Source organism: Channa argus, chromosome 16 (assembly GCF_033026475.1).
Source record: "Channa argus isolate prfri chromosome 16, Channa argus male v1.0, whole genome shotgun sequence".
NCBI classification, from domain to species: domain Eukaryota; kingdom Metazoa; phylum Chordata; class Actinopteri; order Anabantiformes; family Channidae; genus Channa; species Channa argus.
Window position 1 is genome coordinate 8,509,550 of NC_090212.1, and position 20,172 is coordinate 8,529,721.

At 38.1% G+C, this 20,172-nt stretch overlaps 4 protein-coding genes across 4 annotated transcripts; 2 read left to right on the forward strand and 2 right to left on the reverse strand.

Annotated features, from left to right (window-relative positions):
- Positions 1 to 1,917: 1,917 nt before the first annotated feature.
- LOC137101579 (neuroglobin-like) lies at positions 1,918 to 6,796 on the forward strand. The gene is made up of 5 exons (XM_067480181.1): positions 1,918 to 2,210; positions 3,504 to 3,611; positions 5,122 to 5,242; positions 5,411 to 5,491; positions 6,404 to 6,796. The coding sequence occupies exons 1-5, from the start codon at positions 2,044 to 2,046 to the stop codon at positions 6,473 to 6,475; spliced, it is 549 nt and encodes a 182-aa protein (XP_067336282.1). The 5' UTR covers positions 1,918 to 2,043; the 3' UTR covers positions 6,476 to 6,796.
- A 1,685-nt stretch (positions 6,797 to 8,481) lies between these two features.
- Positions 8,482 to 12,727, forward strand: LOC137101582 (cytoglobin-1-like). Its single transcript, XM_067480184.1, has 5 exons — positions 8,482 to 8,697; positions 10,094 to 10,201; positions 11,466 to 11,586; positions 11,767 to 11,847; positions 12,644 to 12,727. The coding sequence occupies exons 1-5, from the start codon at positions 8,537 to 8,539 to the stop codon at positions 12,719 to 12,721; spliced, it is 549 nt and encodes a 182-aa protein (XP_067336285.1). The 5' UTR covers positions 8,482 to 8,536; the 3' UTR covers positions 12,722 to 12,727.
- A 154-nt stretch (positions 12,728 to 12,881) lies between these two features.
- On the reverse strand, positions 12,882 to 15,302 carry srp14 (signal recognition particle 14). The gene is made up of 5 exons (XM_067480183.1): positions 15,169 to 15,302; positions 14,289 to 14,361; positions 14,061 to 14,173; positions 13,943 to 13,975; positions 12,882 to 13,796 (listed from the first exon to the last, which is right to left on the reverse strand). Exons 1-5 carry the CDS (start codon positions 15,190 to 15,192, stop codon positions 13,707 to 13,709), a joined length of 333 nt encoding a protein of 110 aa, XP_067336284.1. The 5' UTR covers positions 15,193 to 15,302; the 3' UTR covers positions 12,882 to 13,706.
- Positions 15,303 to 15,538: 236 nt separating this feature from the next.
- On the reverse strand, positions 15,539 to 19,442 carry LOC137101577 (5'-3' exonuclease PLD4). The gene is made up of 11 exons (XM_067480176.1): positions 19,297 to 19,442; positions 19,052 to 19,125; positions 18,791 to 18,951; positions 18,160 to 18,343; positions 17,951 to 18,071; positions 17,731 to 17,858; positions 17,457 to 17,657; positions 17,148 to 17,287; positions 16,901 to 17,066; positions 16,695 to 16,791; positions 15,539 to 16,541 (listed from the first exon to the last, which is right to left on the reverse strand). The coding sequence occupies exons 2-11, from the start codon at positions 19,100 to 19,102 to the stop codon at positions 16,339 to 16,341; spliced, it is 1,452 nt and encodes a 483-aa protein (XP_067336277.1). The 5' UTR covers positions 19,103 to 19,125; positions 19,297 to 19,442; the 3' UTR covers positions 15,539 to 16,338.
- Between the last annotated feature and the right edge of the window lie 730 nt (positions 19,443 to 20,172).

A 20,172-nucleotide genomic window follows, 5' to 3' on the forward strand; every position in this document is an offset into this window, starting at 1 on the left:
CTTTGAAGTACAGGACAAGAGGCAATGAGATGACCGGCTTTGTGACAATAGAAGCATTCCCGGCTCTCAGTGAAACTAGGATTAGGGTATTGTGGCGTTTTTGAAAATAACTTATTTTTTTTTGTCTGTGCTACCAATCAGCTTATTTTGGCCGTGCACATAGGGAAACACAACACGATGAGTTAGGACAAATTCATCTGCCAGCACCGCAGCTTAGGACAGAAAGTCCACTTTCTGTTCATTCAAATAAACCACAATTTTCTCTGGAAGACATGTATTAAATTCTTCCAGCAACATCAATTCACGGAGTTGTTCAGCCACTTCACTTTACTGGCTGTGCACCACTTATCAAATAGAGCAGATTTCTCCCTTGCAAACTCAACATACGTTTGGTTGGCAGATTTTTCACAGGATCTAAACCTTTGCCGATATGCCTCACAACAAGCTCAACCGTGCAAAACCGTGGTCTTAATAACATCATAGTTCAAGCTGTCTTCATCAGACAAACTTGCACACACTTCCTGGGCTTTTCCCACCAATTTGCACTGTAATAGCAAACTCCAGACATGATTTTGGCCACTTTAAATTTGCCGCAATGCACTCAAAAGCATTAAAGTAACAATGTGTCTACTAACATCAAACTAGTCAGAAGATGTTGGAGAGGGAACACACTCTACTGGGAGTAGAGCTTAAGGGGTCTACACACCCAGAATGACCTTCATGACCTTCTGTTTAGGCTTGGGCATAGTGACCACCACCTCCTCAAATAACTTCTCTGACAAAATAGCCCTAACCTCTGCCTTCCTGGCATTTAAAGGTACAGAGACATAAAAAAAAAACTGGCAATTAAAAACAAATCTGCCTTGGTGCATTGCTGCAACTTCTCAATGGTTGGGTTTATTGTAAACTCATCCATGTTAAATTCCATACTATAAAACCACACATACAAAAAAACTGCCTACCAAAAGTAAAGACAAAATATCTTACCAAACAAAACGCTGAGCGACGATGAGAAGAAGAAAATATCCCGGACGAGCCCCCACTGTATGTTACGCCCCTGTCTAGGGGGAAGGGGTTCAACATACAAAGATAAATTAAGCTGTTTCCTCTCCAAACCAAAATCCAGGATTTAGATGTTCCAACAATATGATATTTATTTTAAACGAAAGAAAATGTCAAACAAACATGACACTATAACTCAAGGTGAACCAAGGCCAAAATAATAAACAAAATAAGCTATTTCCCAATGAAAGTGCTAGCTAGCCTCTAGAAAGAAACAAACAAAGAGACAGTCACTAACCCTAACTCCCTAATGTGAAAACAAGAGAAAACAATCAAAAGAAAATGGCGGTTCACCCCTACAGATTCAATACTATTTACAAAATATACAATATCTATACAAAACCATGGCACAAAGCCTAACACTTCAAAAATGCTTAACAAGGTTTGGAGGCCAAGGACAGAGAACAGGTGCTGCTGCCAGAAAAAGCCCGGATGGCTGTTGGGAGCCATACTTTTCAAACTCCAGGAAGTGTAGGATGGACCAATCAGCTTCCGGTACGGCCTCCGGCCAATCAGGCAGGGCACCTATAAGAACAACAAAAGAACAACAACACATAAGGCCAGGGCCGTAACACAGGTGTGTATCATATCAATCACTGTTCGCTAATTTGCATTGTTTAAACGCTGCCTAATGCCCTGATGAAGCCCATGTTTCCCTCAAATGAATCATTAGATACTTCATCAGCCTTGTCAAGTAGCCACTAAAAATGCACACACCGGAAGTCATGAGGCCCTTCAATATAAAAGCTCGATACTGTTCAATGCCTTTCGCAAATCTGCTCATAAAAGGACTTTTATTTTGAAACCAATGGCCAAAACCAATTTAACACTTATCTGAGATCTGCCCCCCAGAGGAGTGGAGTTTTAAAAGGGATGTACTTGACAGAAATGCCAGGAACGTCACATTTCGTTAAATAACATTTGTGTTCTTCGGACATTGGTGGAAAAACATCTAGGTATCATTTTTTGTTTAAAAGAAAAATGGGCTGCAGAGTGTCAGGTCTGGCAGGCAATTTGGAGTTTGAAGGGAAACATATGGGTGGTGTTTGTCCTTGTCCTCTCAGCCAGGGTCAGGTCCAAATGATTAAGGACTCATGGAATATTATCCACAAGGACATATCCAACATTGGGGTTATTGTGTTCACCAGGTAAGAAGATTGAGCCTTTCAAAAATACTTTTCAGAGTAACTGTTAAACAGTTATGTCCAAAATGCTATTTTGGCACATTGTCACAACAGCAGCCTATATAATAGGATGATAATGTTAGTATACTGTTGATAATGTTGAAATTGCTGAATGTTGAAATGTATTTTAAAGTTAGTTAATTTAAGAAGCATATGTATAAGTGTACTGATGATGTCATTAACCAAGTCTTTGAAGTGTTAGCCTTTGAAGTTTAGCTTTTAAGTTTATTAAACTAATTGTTGTAGAAACAATGTACAGAAAGTTTTTTACAAGAGGAGTAAAATTTGTCAAATGTATGCATTATGAGATACTCCAAATTCTCAATACATGGTTGATGACAACCTTTGAACAGAACCAATTAAAATTCTACTTGAGCTATAGATTGTGTTATGTTGTCGGCTTCTGTTATTAATTCTTGCACGTGCAACCCACATTCACAAGTGCTACTCACAATGGGAAAAATACATCTTTTCTAGATAGAGACGAGAATGAAAACAGCAGCCTTGTACAAACACTGTGACATTAAATGTTCAATCAAGCATAAATACAGAATTAAAAATTAAAAATTACAATTTCTATTTTGTGAGGCTGCAAGTTCAAGAAAAACAATACAGAACTGAACCCAAGCATAATGTACTAAATGAAAACAGTAACAATGTGTGGGGTTACTCTAAAATAAAGCCCAGAAACAAGATAACAACATAGTAATAAAACAGAATTAGCGTCACTTAGACTGTTACCCCCATGAGAATTTTAGATCTTAAACATTGCCAAAGATGTGATGATGGTCTGTGTCGGATTATAACCTACATGTCAGGTCTCCTCTCTGGTTAAGGAAATTGATTGAGGTTAAATGAGAAAATGGAAAACTTTTGCAGAGGTGGTGGCTCCCTTTAACTCCATCCTGGCTCTGACACACCACAGCTCTGAGTGGGTTTCCTGACTAACAAACACAGGTCCACCATCACGGTCAAGCACAGAAAGGCCAAATGAGATATCAATTATAAGTCTTGGGTGGAGAGAAAGATTAAAGAATGAAAACGAGGACCCTAATCGCAACGTGCACATTCACACTTGTCAGTTCAGGATTACAGTTGTGCGACTGGCCACGCCGAAACCTCTCTAGGGTTACGTCATGGTAGTTGGAAGCCTCAAGGGGAGGCTTGTTTTGGTGTGGGAATGAATGTAAGAGACTGATCTTTTGTGAGTAGTTCTCAGATACTCAGCTGATTGTGCTGTTGTTGTCTTGTTAACAGGTTGTTTGAGATCCATCCTGAATGCAAGGATGTCTTCGTCCTATTTCGAGAAGTGAAGGACCTGAAGATATTAAAGACCAGCCGGGAGCTCAGAGAACATGGCCTACGGTCAGACACTGCAGTTCACTATCACTCAATGAAAGCATAGTGTAGTATACACTGGAAAGTAAAACAGTGATATCCAGTTCCCTCTGCTGGCTCTAACTTATACTGACAGGTTACAGTGTAACAGCCATTGGCTATTTTCTATCTCAACAAATGTTTGCTTGATGCTGAATTTTAATAAACGATAAACTAAACAGCTCAAACTAAACAGCTTTAAAATAAGGTTCCGTAATGTTACATTTAAATACTGTAGGTTTGAGCCAACATTACTCAGACTGGTGTAAAATGATAATTTGTTGAGGACAATTCTCTAGCTGTGGATTATTATATTTTTGTTTAATTCAGTGATTTGTCCAATTAGCTTTTCAATGCTTTATCGGGTACTAATATCTTTAAACATTTGTTATCCTCATTCATTTTTCTTCCCAGATACAAATATGTAATTATATTTTTTCTTTAAATTAGCAAACGGTCCACATACGCCATGAGAGATGTACCCACTGGGGTTTAAGATGGGAATCAATAATACTGCTCTAGTGAATATTTATTGTTAGAGGAACGTCTTAAAAACCTACAATGTGCAGGTTTATTATTATTGAAGAAACAGATTGTACAGTGGAAACTGATATGCTTTAATATTTCTTTAAATACTTTTTAGACAACACTCAGCTTCTGTGGCACAGAAGAATAAGAGGCTCCAGCCACATGCACTACATGCCATTAGGATGAATTTATCATTGGTTTTGTTTTTTTCATGAAATGAATTGAACATAAAACAATATCCCCCTTATTATTAAAGGGAATTTTTTATGTCTTCATGCACCACATTCAGTAAAGTGAACAGAAACATATGATTGAATATATTTGAAATAGAATGCACCATATATTGAAAAACATGCAAAGTAACAAATCAAAAGATAATGAAAGAGAAAAACACCTCAGGTAGTAATAATCATTATCATTGCTCACCACTCTGCAGAAGACCGAGCTTGTAGCACCTATCACAGGCACTTGTGTGTTGTTCCCCCGGGTGCATCAAGCTAGTGGGAACCTTGCCAAAGGACCTGATGGTATAGAAGCTACTGTGGCACTGCAACATCCTTGCACAGTCAAAATATGTTACACATGTGAATATGCAGCTCTCAAATTCAGGCCAAATGACCCTTTAACTGCACTCTGGGACTTTAGTGTAAATGTCCACATTGACAGTGATGAAGAGAGAGGAAAATCAAAACCCACCAAAATCAATCACCCAACCCACCCACCTGCCCGCTCGCCCGACCGCTCACTCACTCACCCACTCACCTGCAAAGTAACTGATCCTGCAGCAAGAAAAATGTAAGATAAGTTGGAAAAAGCACTGCACAGTCAGTGTAGATTAATAGATATGCAACCAAGACGTATTGTTGCTGTTCAATGCAGAGTAGTGCTACACGTTTCTGCAGTCGGGATGGATCGGTTCAAGACAGTAGGTCATCCTGAGCCTCTTTTTTTTTTCTCCATATTTCATCAGAGTCATGTCTTTTATTGAGAAAGTCGTGGCGAGACTGGATAACCTAGAGAGACTGGAGGCACTGGCTGTGGAGCTGGGAAGACACCATTATAATTACAACGCTCCAGCAGAGTATTATGATGTAAGACCCCAGTGATGCTAACAACACTGAGCTGCGGACAGTTTTATTGTGATAGTGTATTTACACATATTCTAATGTCAATTCATAATGTAGGTCATTATTAGTCTCACCCGTATATTAAGGACCCTAAAATCCCCATCAGTGAGTTTCTCTCTAATTATCTTCCAGTACATGGTAGAAGATTTCATCAGTGCTGTGCAGCCCGCCATAAAGGACAGGTGGACCACTGAGCTAGAGGAGGCATGGAGGGTAGGAAGTTGGCAACACAAGCTTGGCTGATGTGAAAATTTCCATCTCACTGAGAAATACATGAGCATGTTGAAAAATGGAACATGACTCTCACATCATATTATCCCACTACAGACGCACGTAAATAATCCTGTTGTTGCTCAGTATTTACACACAGTAAATAGCTCTTCTCTTTCTATTAATTGTTTTTCAATTAATACAGGTGTGTATGTGACAAGAGATAACACCTAAAAGGTTTAAGACATAATTCATCTACATTTTATAGTTTATTTTAAGTTACATTTGGGTCTTTATACATTGTTATTTAGATTTGTCAGTGGTTGACCTCTATTGCTCTGTTGGATGAAGTTATTTTTCATTTCATTTGTATCATATCAAATATTTGTCCCTTTAAAATTACAGGACACAGCTATTTCATCAAAACATTAGAACAAAAAACAACAAAGATTCACAAGAATTAGGTCTCATGTGTTTGTGTTTCTATATACATATAGAAAGATGTATATCTATCTATCTATCTATCTATCTATCTATCTATCTATCTATCTATCTATCTATCTATCTATCTATCTATCTATCTATCTATATATATATATATATATATATATATATATATATATATATATATTTTATTATTATTATTTTGTTTAAATCTTGGTAAACCAGGTTTTTGTGCTATTCCCAGAAAAAAACATGATTAAACTCATAGTTATTGGCTTGTGGCACATTGAACAACTCTGCTCGTCTTCTTCCAGACTGATAAATTAACCAGGTGTTTTCCCTAACAGACTGTTTATTTCTTTCTAATAAACAGTGACCCATCAAACACATATTTGTAGCTCAGTGGTCGCATAAATTTACCTTAAAGAAAGCAGCACTGATGCAGTTCATTGTCCACTGTTTGGGATCTAGGCCCTGTTCCGCTACGTGACCAAGCAGATGAAGAAAGGATATGAGGAGGCGAAAGCCCCTCTTGCTCCCTAAAGAACACAAGAGAAAATAAGAACACAGCAGTCTGAGATCCTAATTCTCTTAACCCCATCTCAGACTGTTTATACCAGTACAGCATAGAAATGTTGTGTGTGTGTGTGTGTGTGTGTGTGTATAATATACCTACATTTCTCATGTTAACCAGTCATTGTTCACCCGAATTGACAAAAATAAAGTGGTGTCTTAAAGCATTTTTTTCCTGAACTGTACTTTATTTCTGTCCATGTAGTCAAGACTCAGGATCCTGAGCAGACAGTACAAATTCATGATGAAATCCAGTATACAGGCTGTAGTTGAACCTGCCTTATAGTTGGCACTCCTTTGAAAGTTTCCACACTATTTAACTCATAACATAATTCAGAATCTTATAATGAACCACATTAACTCTCTGTAAATTTTATTTGTATTCAGCAAATTAACACGTACAGTTTGACAGTTTTGGCATAGACGTGGTTCAAAATCAAGGGGATACAAAAATACTCACTGTATTTCAAAAGGTAAATTAAAAAATATCTAGTATCAAGCAGTCAAATACAGTGACCATTGACCAAAATGACAAAAAAACAAAAATAAAATAATTTTTGAGCATCCCCTCTGCAAATTCAATGCTTCAAATAAGTGGAAAATTAAACATCCTTGTAAAGAAAAAGTCCACTTGCTAAAACCCAATACAGCTCCCAAGTTAACCATTAATATTATTATTGGGCCCCATTAATTTGGCTCAGAGAAGAGGTAAACCACTCTTAATGCCCTTGTTTTCTGAACCGGTGGTGGTGATTCAACAAAGTTGAATTGTGTCATCCGGTATTAGTTATGAGAAAACCTCCAGTCTTCTTTTCCAAATGACTGATGGATCTGAACAGCCAGGGATGAGACATTATCATGCAGGCAGTGGCAAAATATCAAAGCAGTCACCAAATGATTCCAAGGCCTTGGCTAAATGGGAAATCCAGGTGGGTCACAGACCAAGAGCAGGCCTTTCCCATTTCCCTTGTAATTGAACAGGCCAGAGTCTGTTGTTGATTGGGTTGCTTTGGTTTTCTTGCTTTTGCTTTTCTTGTCTTTCTTCTTAAGTCCATCAATGTGAGCTCTAAGGAGGTTTGAGTATGCCTGCAAAGACAGGTTTAGTTTACAATTAAGTCACTTGTGCATCAAAGACTATTGTGATCAGTTTAACAACTTAAGACTTAATCAAGAGAGTATGCAAACAGTGGGGCAGACTAGTAACTTCCCAACATGAAATGAGGTAAACCTACCATCTGAAACTTGATCACTTCTTTCGTGCTGACCTGAAATTGAAGGAGGAAAGAAGTTCAGCATAATGATGTATGTGTGTATGTGAAAGTTTTGAAATCAAAATATGGGAAAGCATGTTAGCTGTGTATTAGATTACAGTCCACAAGGTACATGGAACAGTTACATATTTGATTTAATAACATGTTTTATTTCTGTCACTCAAATATAAGGCCAGATGGAGCAAAGGAAAGAGTTGTCATTTATTTGGACATAACGAGCAAATTCTGGGTTCTGTTTTTGGAAATAAGAAAGACAGAGTCAACAAACATAATAGTTAAAAGAACAATATTAATAGAATATATAGGTTTACACCCATCACAAAGAGATACATAACTAGTGGGTGTATTGAAGGTGACAGGTGTGTATCATATCAATCACTGTTCGCTAATTTGCAATGTTTAAACACAGCCAAATGTCCTGATGGAGCCCATGTTTCCCTCAACTGAATCATTGGATCCTTCATCAGCCGTGTCATGTAGCCACTAAAAATGCACACACCATGAGGAAGGCCCTTCAATATAAAAGCTTGATACTGTTCAATGCCTTTCGGTAATGTCCTCATAAAAGAGGGCTTTTATTTTGAAACCAATGGCAAAAACCAATTTGACACTTATCTGAGACCTGCCCCCCAGAGGAGTGGAGTTTAAAAAGGGATGTACTTGACAAAGATGCCAGAAACATCACATTTCGTTAAATAACATTCGTGTTCTTCAGGCATTTGTCGAAAATATCTTTGTATAATTTTTCATTAAAAGAAAAATGGGCTGCAGAGTGTCAGGTCTGGAAGACAAAGAGGAGCGTGAAATGAGACATGTGGATTCTCCTTCTCCTTTCAGCCAGGTTCAGGTCCAAATGCTCAAGGAGTCATGGAAAATTATCCACGACGACATAAATGCCATTGGGGTTATTGTATTCATCAGGTAAGAAGATTGACCCTTTCAAAAATACTTTTCAGAATAACTGTTAAAACAGTTATGTCCAAAATGCTATTTTGGCACATTGTCACGACAGCAGCCTATATAACAGGATGATAAAGTTAGAATATTTTTGATAATGTTGAAATTGTTGAATGTTTAAATGTATTTTAAGGTTAGTTAAGTATGTTTAAGTGTACTGATGATGTCATTAACCAAGTCACATAACTGACTTTGAAGTGTTAGCCTTTGAAGTTTAGCTTTTAAGTTTGTTTAACTAGTTGTTGTAACAATGTACAGAAAGTTTTTTACAAGAGGAGTAAAATTTGTCAAATGTATGCATTATGAGATACTCCAAAGTCTCAGTACATGGTTGATGACAACCTTTGAACAGAACCAATTAAAATTCTACTTGAGCTATAGATTGTGTTATGTTGTCGGCTTCTGTTATTAATTCTTGCACGTGCACCACATTCACAAGTGCTACTCACAATGGGAAAAATACATCTTTTCTAGATAGAGACGAGAATGAAAACAGCAGCCTTCTCTTTTCCCTCATCAGTGAAGTTGGTGAGCAGGGGTTTAAATTATAAGTAATTTAATATAGCCCCAAATGAATTATCTTATGGCTTCTTTGGTGAAGTAAAACACCATGTACAAACACTGTAACATTGAATGTTCAATCAAGCATAAATACAGAATTCTTTAAAAAAAATTACAATTTCTATTTTGTGAGGCTGCAAGTTCAAGAAAACCAATACAGAACTGAACCCAAGCATAATGTACTAAATGAAAACAGTAACAATGTGTGGGGTTACTCTAAAATAAAGCCCAGAAACAAGATAACATAGTAATAAAACAGAATTAGCGTCACTTAGACTGTTACCCCCATGAGAATTTTAGATCTTAAACATTGCCACAGATGTGATGATGGTCTGTGTCGGATTATAACCTACATGTCAGGTCTCCTCTCTGGTTAAGGAAATTGATTGAGGTTAAATGAGAAAATGGAAAACTTTTGCAGAGGTGGTGGCTCCCTTTAACTCCATCCTGGCTCTGACACACCACAGCTCTGAGTGGGTTTCCTGACTAACAAACACAGGTCCACCATCACGGTCAAGCACAGAAAGGCCAAATGAGATATCAATTATAAGTCTTGGGTGGAGAGAACGATTAAAGAATGAAAACGAGGACCCTAATCGCAACGTGCACATTCACACTTGTCAGTTCAGGATTACAGTTGTGCGACTGGCCACGCCGAAACCTCTCTAGGGTTACGTCATGGTAGTTGGAAGCCTCAAGGGGAGGCTTGTTTTGGTGTGGGAATGAATGTAAGAGACTGATCTTTTGTGAGTAGTTCTCAGATACTCAGCTGATTGTGCTGTTGTTGTCTTGTTAACAGGTTGTTTGAGATCCATCCTGAATGCAAGGATGTCTTCGTCCTATTTCGAGAAGTGAAGGACCTGAAGATATTAAAGACCAGCCGGGAGCTCAGAGAACATGGCCTACGGTCAGACACTGCAGTTCACTATCACTCAATGAAAGCATAGTGTAGTATACACTGGAAAGTAAAACAGTGATATCCAGTTCCCTCTGCTGGCTCTAACTTATACTGACAGGTTACAGTGTAACAGCCATTGGCTATTTTCTATCTCAACAAATGTTTGCTTGATGCTGAATTTTAATAAACGATAAACTAAACAGCTCAAACTAAACAGCTCAAACTAAACAGCTTTAAAATAAGGTTCCGTAATGTTACAGTTAAATACTGTAGGTTTGAGCCAACATTACTCAGACTGGTGTAAAATGATGATTTGTTGAGGACAATTCTCTAGCTGTGGATTATTATATTTTTGTTTAATTCAGTGATTTGTCCAATTAGCTTTTCAATGCTTTATCGGGTACTAATATCTTTAAACATTTGTTATCCTCATTCATTTTTCTTCCCAGATACAAATATGTAATTATATTTTTTCTTTAAATTAGCAAACGGTCCACATACGCCATGAGAGATGTACCCACTGGGGTTTAAGATGGGAATCACTGAATACTGCTCTAGTGAATATTTATGGTTAGAGGAACGTCTTAAAAACCTACAATGTGCAGGTTTATTATTATTGAAGAAACAGATTGTACAGTGCACACTGATATGCTTTAATATTTCTTTAAATACTTTTTAGACAACACTCAGCTTCTGTGGCACAGAAAAATAAGAGGCTCCAGCCACATGCACTACATGCCATTAGGATGAATTTATCATTATCATTATATCACGAGCTTGTAGCATCTATCACAGGCACTTGTGTGTTGTTCCCCCGGGTGCATCAAGCTAGTGGGAACCTTGCCAAAGGACCTGATGGTACAGAAGCTACTGTGGCACTGCAACATCCTTGCACAGTCAAAATACGTTACAGGTGAATATGCAGCTCTCAAATTCAGGCCAAATGACCCTTTAACTGCACTCTGGGACTTTAGTGTAAATGTCCACATTGATAGTGATGAAGAGAGAGCAAAATCAACACCAAACCAACCATCCACCCGCCCGCTCACTCACTCACCCACTAACCTGCAAAGTAACTGATCCAGCAGCAAGAAAAATGTAAGATAAGTTGGAAAAAGCACTGCACAGTCAGTGTAGATTAATAGATATGCAACCAAGATGTATTGTTGCTGTTCAATGCAGAGTAGTGCTACACGTTTCTGCAGTGGGGATGGATCGGTTCAAGACAGTAGGTCATCCTGAGCCTCTTTTTTTTTTCTCCATATTTCATCAGAGTCATGTCTTTTATTGAGAAAGTTGTGGCGAGACTGGATAACCTAGAGAGACTGGAGGCACTGGCTGTGGAGCTGGGAAGACACCATTATAATTACAACGCTCCAGCAGAGTATTATGATGTAAGACCCCAGTGATGCTAACAACACTGAGCTGCGGACAGTTTTATTGTGATAGTGTTTTTTTAGAGATCAGTACACATATTCTAATGTCAATTCATAATGTAGCTCATTATTAGTCTCACCCGTATATTAAGGACCCTAAAATCCCCATCAGTGAGTTTCTCTCTAATTATCTTCCAGTACATGGTAGAAGATTTCATCAGTGCTGTGCAGCCCGCCATAAAGGACAGGTGGACCACTGAGCTAGAGGAGGCATGGAGGGTAGGAAGTTGGCAACACAAGCTTGGCTGATGTGAAAATTTCCATCTCACTGAGAAATACATGAGCATGTTGAAAAATGGAACATGACTCTCACATCATATTATCCCACTACAGACGCACGTAAATAATCCTGTTGTTGCTCAGTATTTACACACAGTAAATAGCTCTTCTCTTTCTATTAATTGTTTTTCAATTAATACAGGTGTGTATGTGACAAGAGATAACACCTAAAAGGTTTAAGACATAATTCATCTACATTTTATAGTTTATTTTAAGTTACATTTGGGTCTTTATACATTGTTATTTAGATTTGTCAGTGGTTGACCTCTATTGCTCTGTTGGATGAAGTTATTTTTCATTTCATTTGTATCATATCAAATATTTGTCCCTTTAAAATTACAGGACACAGCTATTTCATCAAAACATTAGAACAAAAAACAACACAGATTCACAAGAATTAGGTCTCATGTGTTTGTGTTTCTATATACATATAGAAAGATATATATATAGATAAATATATTTTTTTATTTTTTTTATTTTAGTAAACCAGGTTTTTGTGTTATTCCCAGAAAAAAAACATGATTTGATCATAGTTATTGGCTTGAGGCACATTGAACAACTCTGCTTGTCTTCTTCCAGACTGATAAATTAACCAGTTGTTTTCCCTAACACACTGTTGGTTTGTTTTTAATAAACAATGACACATCAAACACATATTTGTAGCTCAATGGTCGCATAGGTTTACCTTAAAGAAAGCAGCACTGATGCAGTTCATTGTCCACTGTTTGGGATCTAGGCCCTGTTCCGCTACGTGACCAAGCATATGAAGAAAGGATATGAGGAGGAGAACGCCATCTTGCACAAAAAAAAATAAGCACACAGCAGTCTGAGATCTTAATTCTCTTAACCCCATCTCAGACTGTTTATACCAGTACAGCATAGAAATGTTGTGTGTGTATAATATATCTACATTTCTCATGTTAACCAGTCATTGTTCACCCGAATTGAAAAAAATAAAGTGGTGTCTTAAAGCATTTTTTTCCTGAACTGTACTTTATTTCTGTCCATGTAGTCAAGACTCAGGATCCTGAGCAGACAGTACAAATTCATGATGAAATCCAGTATACAGGCTGTAGTTGAACCTGCCTTATAGTTGGCACTCCTAAGTGTCCACACTATTTAATTCATAACATAATTCAGAATCTTATAATGAACCACATTAACTCTCTGTAAATTTTATTTGTATTCAGCAAATTAACACGTACAGTTTGACAGTTTTGGCAAAGACGTGGTTCAAAATCAAGGGGATACAAAAATACTCACTGTACTTCAAAAGGTAAATTAAAAAATATCTAGTATCAAGCAGTCAAATACAGTGACCATTGACCAAAATGACAAAAAAACAAAAATAAAATAATTTTTGAGCATCCCCTCTGCAAATTCAATGCTTCAAATAAGTGGAAAATTAAACATCCTTGTAAAGAAAAAGTCCACTTGCTAAAAGCCAACACAGCTCCCAAGTTAACCATTAATATTATTATTGGGCCCCATTAATTTGGCTCAGAGAAGAGGTAAACCACTCTTAATGCCCTTGTTTTCTGAACCGGTGGTGGTGATTCAACAAAGTTGACTTGTGTCATCCTGTATTAGTTATGAGAAAACCTCCAGTCTTCTTTTCCAAATGACTGATGGATCTGAACAGCCAGGGATGAGACATTATCATGCAGGCAGTGGCAAAATATCAAAGCAGTCACCAAATGATTCCAAGGCCTTGGCTAAATGGGAAATCCGGGTGGGTCACAGACCAAGAGCAGGCCTTTCCCATTTCCCTCGTGATTGAACAGGCCAGAGTCTGTTGTTCATTGGGTTGCTTTGGTTTTCTTGCTTTTGCTTTTCTTGTCTTTCTTCTTAAGTCCATCAATGTGAGCTCTAAGGAGGTTTGAGTATGCCTGCAAAGACAGGTTTAGATTACAATTAAGTCACTTGTGCATCAAAGACTATTGTGATCAGTTTAACAACTTAAGACTTAATCAAGAGAGTATGCAAACAGTGGGGCAGACTAGTAACTTCCCAACATGAAACGAGGTAAACCTACCATCTGAAACTTGATCACTTCTTTCGTGCTGACCTGAAATTTAGGGAGGAAAGAAGTTCAGCATAAAACAGTATGTGAAAGTTTTGAAATCAAAATTTGCGAAAGCATGTTAGCTCACCACTGTGCTAATTTTCTTCTTTCCATCAGACGCTCTGAGGAGACACTTGTTGTCTGCTGGTTCAAATGACTCGGAGTGGCCCTTTTTGGCCACTGGCTTTGTCCTTCCATCATCTGGGCAGAAAAACAACATCCTAAGTCTAGCCACTTAGAGTTAGAAAAAGGAGAAACTCATCTTTACTTCCTTAACTTAACAATTCATCCCCAAACTCAGGAGGCTTCTACTTACATTTCTTCAGCGTGATAACTACACTGCCAGATGTTCTACACTTCTGGAAGAGCCGTGTGAGCTCCGTGAGGAACTGGAGAACACGGAGAAAACACTGATTTTAATAATTAAATATTAACATTTTAGCAATCTGGTATAGTATACACTGTCCTCAGCACATAGATACACAAACACATTTAATAAAACACATTTATTTGTCTTACTAAAAGACGTGGATTAACTAGAAACCGGGCAAACCTTGCTCAAGTGAATTAAGTGCATTTCAATTTCAATACATACTTGGTAAACTGCATTAGCCAACGTCTTAACTGTGTTAGTCTACACTCACAAGTACAAACGGGAAGGGCAACACATCAAAAACACTTTAAGCTCATGATAAAAAAAATACAATTGATTTTTAAATTTAGTTGAAACGTTACCAAATAAACCTGAACGCTCCCATAGAGAATCTAGCATATAAAACCATAACACGGTACTTAGTTTAGTCCACGTTAGACAGTTTTATCTTGTTAACTTTCGCTTGACACACCAAATGTTGGCTAAGTGCTAATGTAACAGTAACAGTCACAGTTAGTTCATGTGCCAAATTATAGCTGTAGCATAGTGCAAGACATACAATTAACTAGTTCTGTAAGACTTCACATTACAAAAGCGAGTTTATGTCCAAGGTTATATTATATTATATCGAACCTAAACCAGTGTTAAGCTCAACGTTAGCGGGCAGTTACTGACTTAACGCTAGTGTGATGACTAGCTTGTCTAACGCTGACTGCGTTAGCTGGCTAAACGTTGGACAGCTAAAGATCAATGTCACCATTTTATTTTTACAATAGACAGCGACGACAAAGTTATTAATTTACAATTAACTTTTTGCTCTTACCGAATCATTTTCAAGCAGCACCATGTTTTGACTTGTTACCGCTAAAAGCCTTTACGCTACCTTACTAACTGCTGTGATGCTGTGACGCTGTGAAGCACACGTACTACAAGCCGCAACACCGCCCTGTCCCTCACTGTGAAGTCTGCTCTATAAACACAGCGCCACCTACCGCCGGGGGGAAGGGCGGGCACACAAAGGTCCACTGGCGTCAGTCCTGCACCCATAGGCTACGTTCAAAAATATAGACGTCAGGCTTTGGCCACTGCAGTTGTCGCTGTGAACATGGCGGCAGTAGGAACTTCTTTTAAATTCTCACTTCATTTAAAAAAGGTAATGAAAAAAATAATTGTTTTTTTAACAGCTTTAATTTGCCAAAAAATGTATATAAAATGTCATGTTTGTTCATCAATCATAAATAATTATAAAACACATTAATCATATACAGTATACACCAATCATTAATAATATTTTACATCACCGGATAGTTTCAATGTTGTGGACAGGGGCCAGCTTGGGACAAATTTAATACTGTGCATGATTGACAGGTTTCAAAACAAGCACTGCATCACAGCTTGCTTGGTATAAGGCGGTGTAGGCACAGGTCCATACTGACCCATCCACCACAACATTTGAAACACCAGTTGGTATTAATGTTGTTGTTGATTATGTTCAGTAACCAAACACTGTAACTGGATTATTTCCTGTAAGCAGTGAGCTCAGCACTAAACACAAACTTTCTATTACATACAGAAATAATACTTCAATTAGAAGAGAAACCTTTATTGTCATTACATACATGTTACAATGAAATTCTTTCTCGGCATTTGACGGCCTGGTCTGGGATTTGATCCTGCTGACTTCTGCATTCCCTTCCTACTGCTCTTCCAAGCCAAGTTACCAAGCCTTATACAGATGCTTCACATTCTAAAGTCAAATAGCTGAAAATGACACACACGCTACACTTTAAACATTTAATATAGTGCATTTACAAATATCGCTGATTTGAAAAATATAATTTATACTATCTTGTTTTAAGCATTCAGTAAATGGAAATCTAAAAAAAACTGCTAATTTTAACATAGAAAATACAGCAATAAAATCATAAAAATGATGGACATCAAAACTATGTTTACAACATATTTAAATAACTCTTTCATCAAGACGTTTCTGTCATTCTGATAGTGCACAGTCTGGATGGTGCCCCAGATCAGCAAGGTTTATAGCAAACTCAGAGTACCAGTCACGGTCAAAGACTCCTCTGAGCTGGCTCTGCAGGGCCTTGGTCTGCCATATAGAATGAGGAGCATGTTGGGAAATCACCAGACCCACTCCAGCTGTGGTGACAAAATAGTCCCCAGACCAATTGGAGGTACCTGAGGAACAGCAACATTTTATTCTGCCAATAATGAACTAATTTACATGTAACATGGCCTCAAAATCACCTGACTGCTCAACACATTTACCTGGTTTTAAACTTTACAATAAGCATAGAGAAATATTATCTGTAAAGATGATGCCTTACTCACCAATGTAAGCTACTTTATCAGTCACCATGTATTTATTATGGTTGACTCTGGAGAATGGAATATCAGACTGGTTTCCTACTGGCACAATGAACAATTTCTAAAAAAAAAAAAAAAACAAAGCATGAAAAAAAATAAAGAAAATATGTTTGTGAAGGGTACGTGTTTACCCTCAGCAGACAGACACACGTATGTAATGTTTGTCTTACTATCCGAACACTGATGTCCAGGTGAAGGTTGTCCAACGAGGCTAGAGACTGAAGGAAGGGCAGCATAGCTGGATCAGAGTCCCGACCACAGCTGATCAGCATCCGGATCTTTATCTTCCTTTCAAATGCAGCCATCCTGATGGCGTCATCAATGAGGGGCCAGTATCTGTTCAAATAAATAGCTCAAAGTTAGGGAATGAAACAAACGAGTGGGAAACAAATGGCTTCATTTGTGGTTCAGGTGCACCTCCGGGGCTTTTCAAAGCGCGTGGTAGGGAAGTATTCCATGACGGCTACATCTATATAGTGTTGAGCCTCTGAGATGGCAGACAGAATCGCCTCTAGATCCTGAGTCCTCGATGCAGGACAGAAGGGTGGTGGAGAAGCCTGGGGTAAAACGAATAATACCAGAAATCATTTCATTACTAAAATGGGATTTCCAGGGTAAAACTGTGATACAAACTCTGTATGGTCACTTCTCTGTAAACAATTCCATGTCCATCAGAACAACAGTGTCCAGTAAAAAGGAACTGAAACATGGAAAACAAGAACTCACTGAGAGGTAAATCCTGCTGGAGACATTCTCAGCTTCCACCAGCAGAGGGTGATCTTTGTTGATGTCAGTCTCATACTTTGAAGGCCAAGGCTGTGGCAGAGAGCTGTTGGGTTGTCCCATCACCCAGTAGGATTGGAAGATCTTGTGGAGGTCTATTGCTAGACTGGAACAGTTGTAGACAACTACTCCCAGTTCCTTCACCTGTGGAACAAAAAATTCATTTTAGGCCAATGTTTGCAAGCAAGCACCAATAATAGTTCGTTGTTGGATTTACCTGTGTGAGAGCCCTCCAGTCCATGTTGGCACTACCGATAAACACATGTTTTCTGTCCACCACCCAGAACTTGCTGTGGAGGACACCCTTTGTGAGATGGCCAAAATCCACCTTTCTTACCTGAACTCCTACAGACATCCAAAATGGAGACAGGCAGTTAAGGAGAGTTGGTACAGCGTGAAAAAACGCATGCTGTAGTGAATGTAAAGAAATGCCACACCTTTCTGTTTTAAGACTTTTAAATCTGTGGAGTTTGTTCTCGTGCTGGGAACACTGGTCACCACTCGGACAGTCACGTTCCTCGAGGGCAGTTCTTCCAGTTCTTTCAGGATGTTCCTTCCCTAACAAGGACAGACTAACAGAACTCAAAAAATATTGATTCAAGAGGATGTTTTCATGTTTATCTTTCTGTTTCAACTGATAACTCACAGGTATGTCGGAGGTAGAGTTAATGTTGATGTCTTCCCCAGTTAAAGTCCAGTAAAAAGAGGCTACTTCCACTTCGTCCATTGCCATGGACATAAGATCTTTCCACACTTCTTCCAGAGGGATCCCGAACGTTACATTTGCTTTATATTTCAAGTGTTGAGGAATGCTCTCGACAAGATCCATACTGAGGTATTCAACAAGGACAAGTTTATTCCCAGGAGAAAATTTCGATGCAGTTTAGAAAAGTTGATAGATTTGACGATTTTGCTGCAGTATGTTTAGTGCGTGTGCTTCCAAATACTGCGCGGTTCATGATATTTACCATGGAGCACAAAAGAGTTGAAAAAACTGTATTTGTTTCAGCTACTTTGCCACTATGTAGACTGTTCCACATAACAAAATCAGCTGTTTAAGTAAGTTAACATCAAGATTTGAAGTATTCCGAAACATTGGAGGCCAGAAAATACAGCCACTACTTTGTGTTCTGTATACACATTTGTAATCTATTATCATTTCTCTAACTAAAAACAGTCAACAAATACATGAGTCTTTCCCTTTTATATACAAAGTATTTTAAACCCACGATGTGATTTGGTGCAGAGACACTGAACAGTTTTAACAGCAGCATTACCTGCACTGGTTTGTAGAGAAATTGCCCCCACCAGTGTCCTTTGGAAGTGTCTTATGATCTTTGGGGGACATGGGCCTCTCCAGCACAGCAATGGCAATCAGAATACCCAGAGCAGTCAAACAGCCCAAAATCACAGCTAGCATTACACAGCTGGTTGGCCTCTGGCAACAAAGTTTGATAAAACAATATATCTAAGAGTAAAAACACGTATTCCTCTGAACAGACAGTGAATAACTTAGTGGATGTTTCTTACGGTCCTACCCCTTTGTTTGAAACATAGTCGTCATGAAGGCTTCTGTATGTAGAGGACATTTTTCCCTTTTGGTACTGCTCTCCTATTAAACAACAAATGCAGGAAAATATACTTATACAGAATTAAAAAAAAAAACCATTCTAGAGCCTACAATTCACTGACAGTAGCACTCAACATCTGGCTCCTTAAATGGCTTAAATCTCAGAAAAAAACAAGTTAGTTTTAAAAATGTTGAGAAGAAAAAGCAACTTACACAGCAGTCGTTTCAGCTACTTTGCCACCACAACCAGCTCAAGATAAACTTGCTTCTCTCCCTTCCAACTTTAACTCAAAAGTAAGCTGAAGCAATGTATCTGCTATTCAACACAGCAGAGTTCCTGTTTTTAGTTTCATTTCTGGTTAACAGACCTATTAGCTCAGTATAAAAAAAAAAAGATATAGGAAGTGAACAGACGACAAACATTCAAATAAAACAGCTGTTTTTATCATCAATTTTATTTGACAGAATCATTTTACTATCTAACCCCCCCCCCCCCACACACGGAAACTGATTATCAAAATGTCAAAAAGAATTTGACACACAAGATTTAAACCCCCAGCTCTCTAACTTCATTAAATAAAGAGAATGGGAAATACTCTTACAGAATATAAACAGCAGCATCACAAAAGAGAAAAGAAAAACATTTTAATTCCTGCTTGACTTTGTTAACAACCACACAGACCTGTTGTATGTTTAGGTACTTCCCAATGTACAATCTGGACTGGGAAGAGGGAAACTTGCTGATGTACTCGGTTGCCTTTTCCCCTCCTACACCCTCAGCAGAATCAGATGTTTACAATCTTCGACACGAGAGTAAAAGCTTTCAGTGTGCGGCACATCAGTTGGAGGAGATAATTTACTACATTAGTGCAAAAGACTGAGAGGTAATTTGTAGGAGATTTGGATATCTTTAGATATTTACATATTGAACAAGAAAATGTGAAAAACTAATAATCAGATTACATTACAATTATAAATTACATTACTTCTGTCATGTGTGGAGCCATCATAAGATTATGACTGAACAGACTTATCACAGTGCTTTGCTATTAGTGCATCACAACGGGACACAGAACAAAATACTAGTTT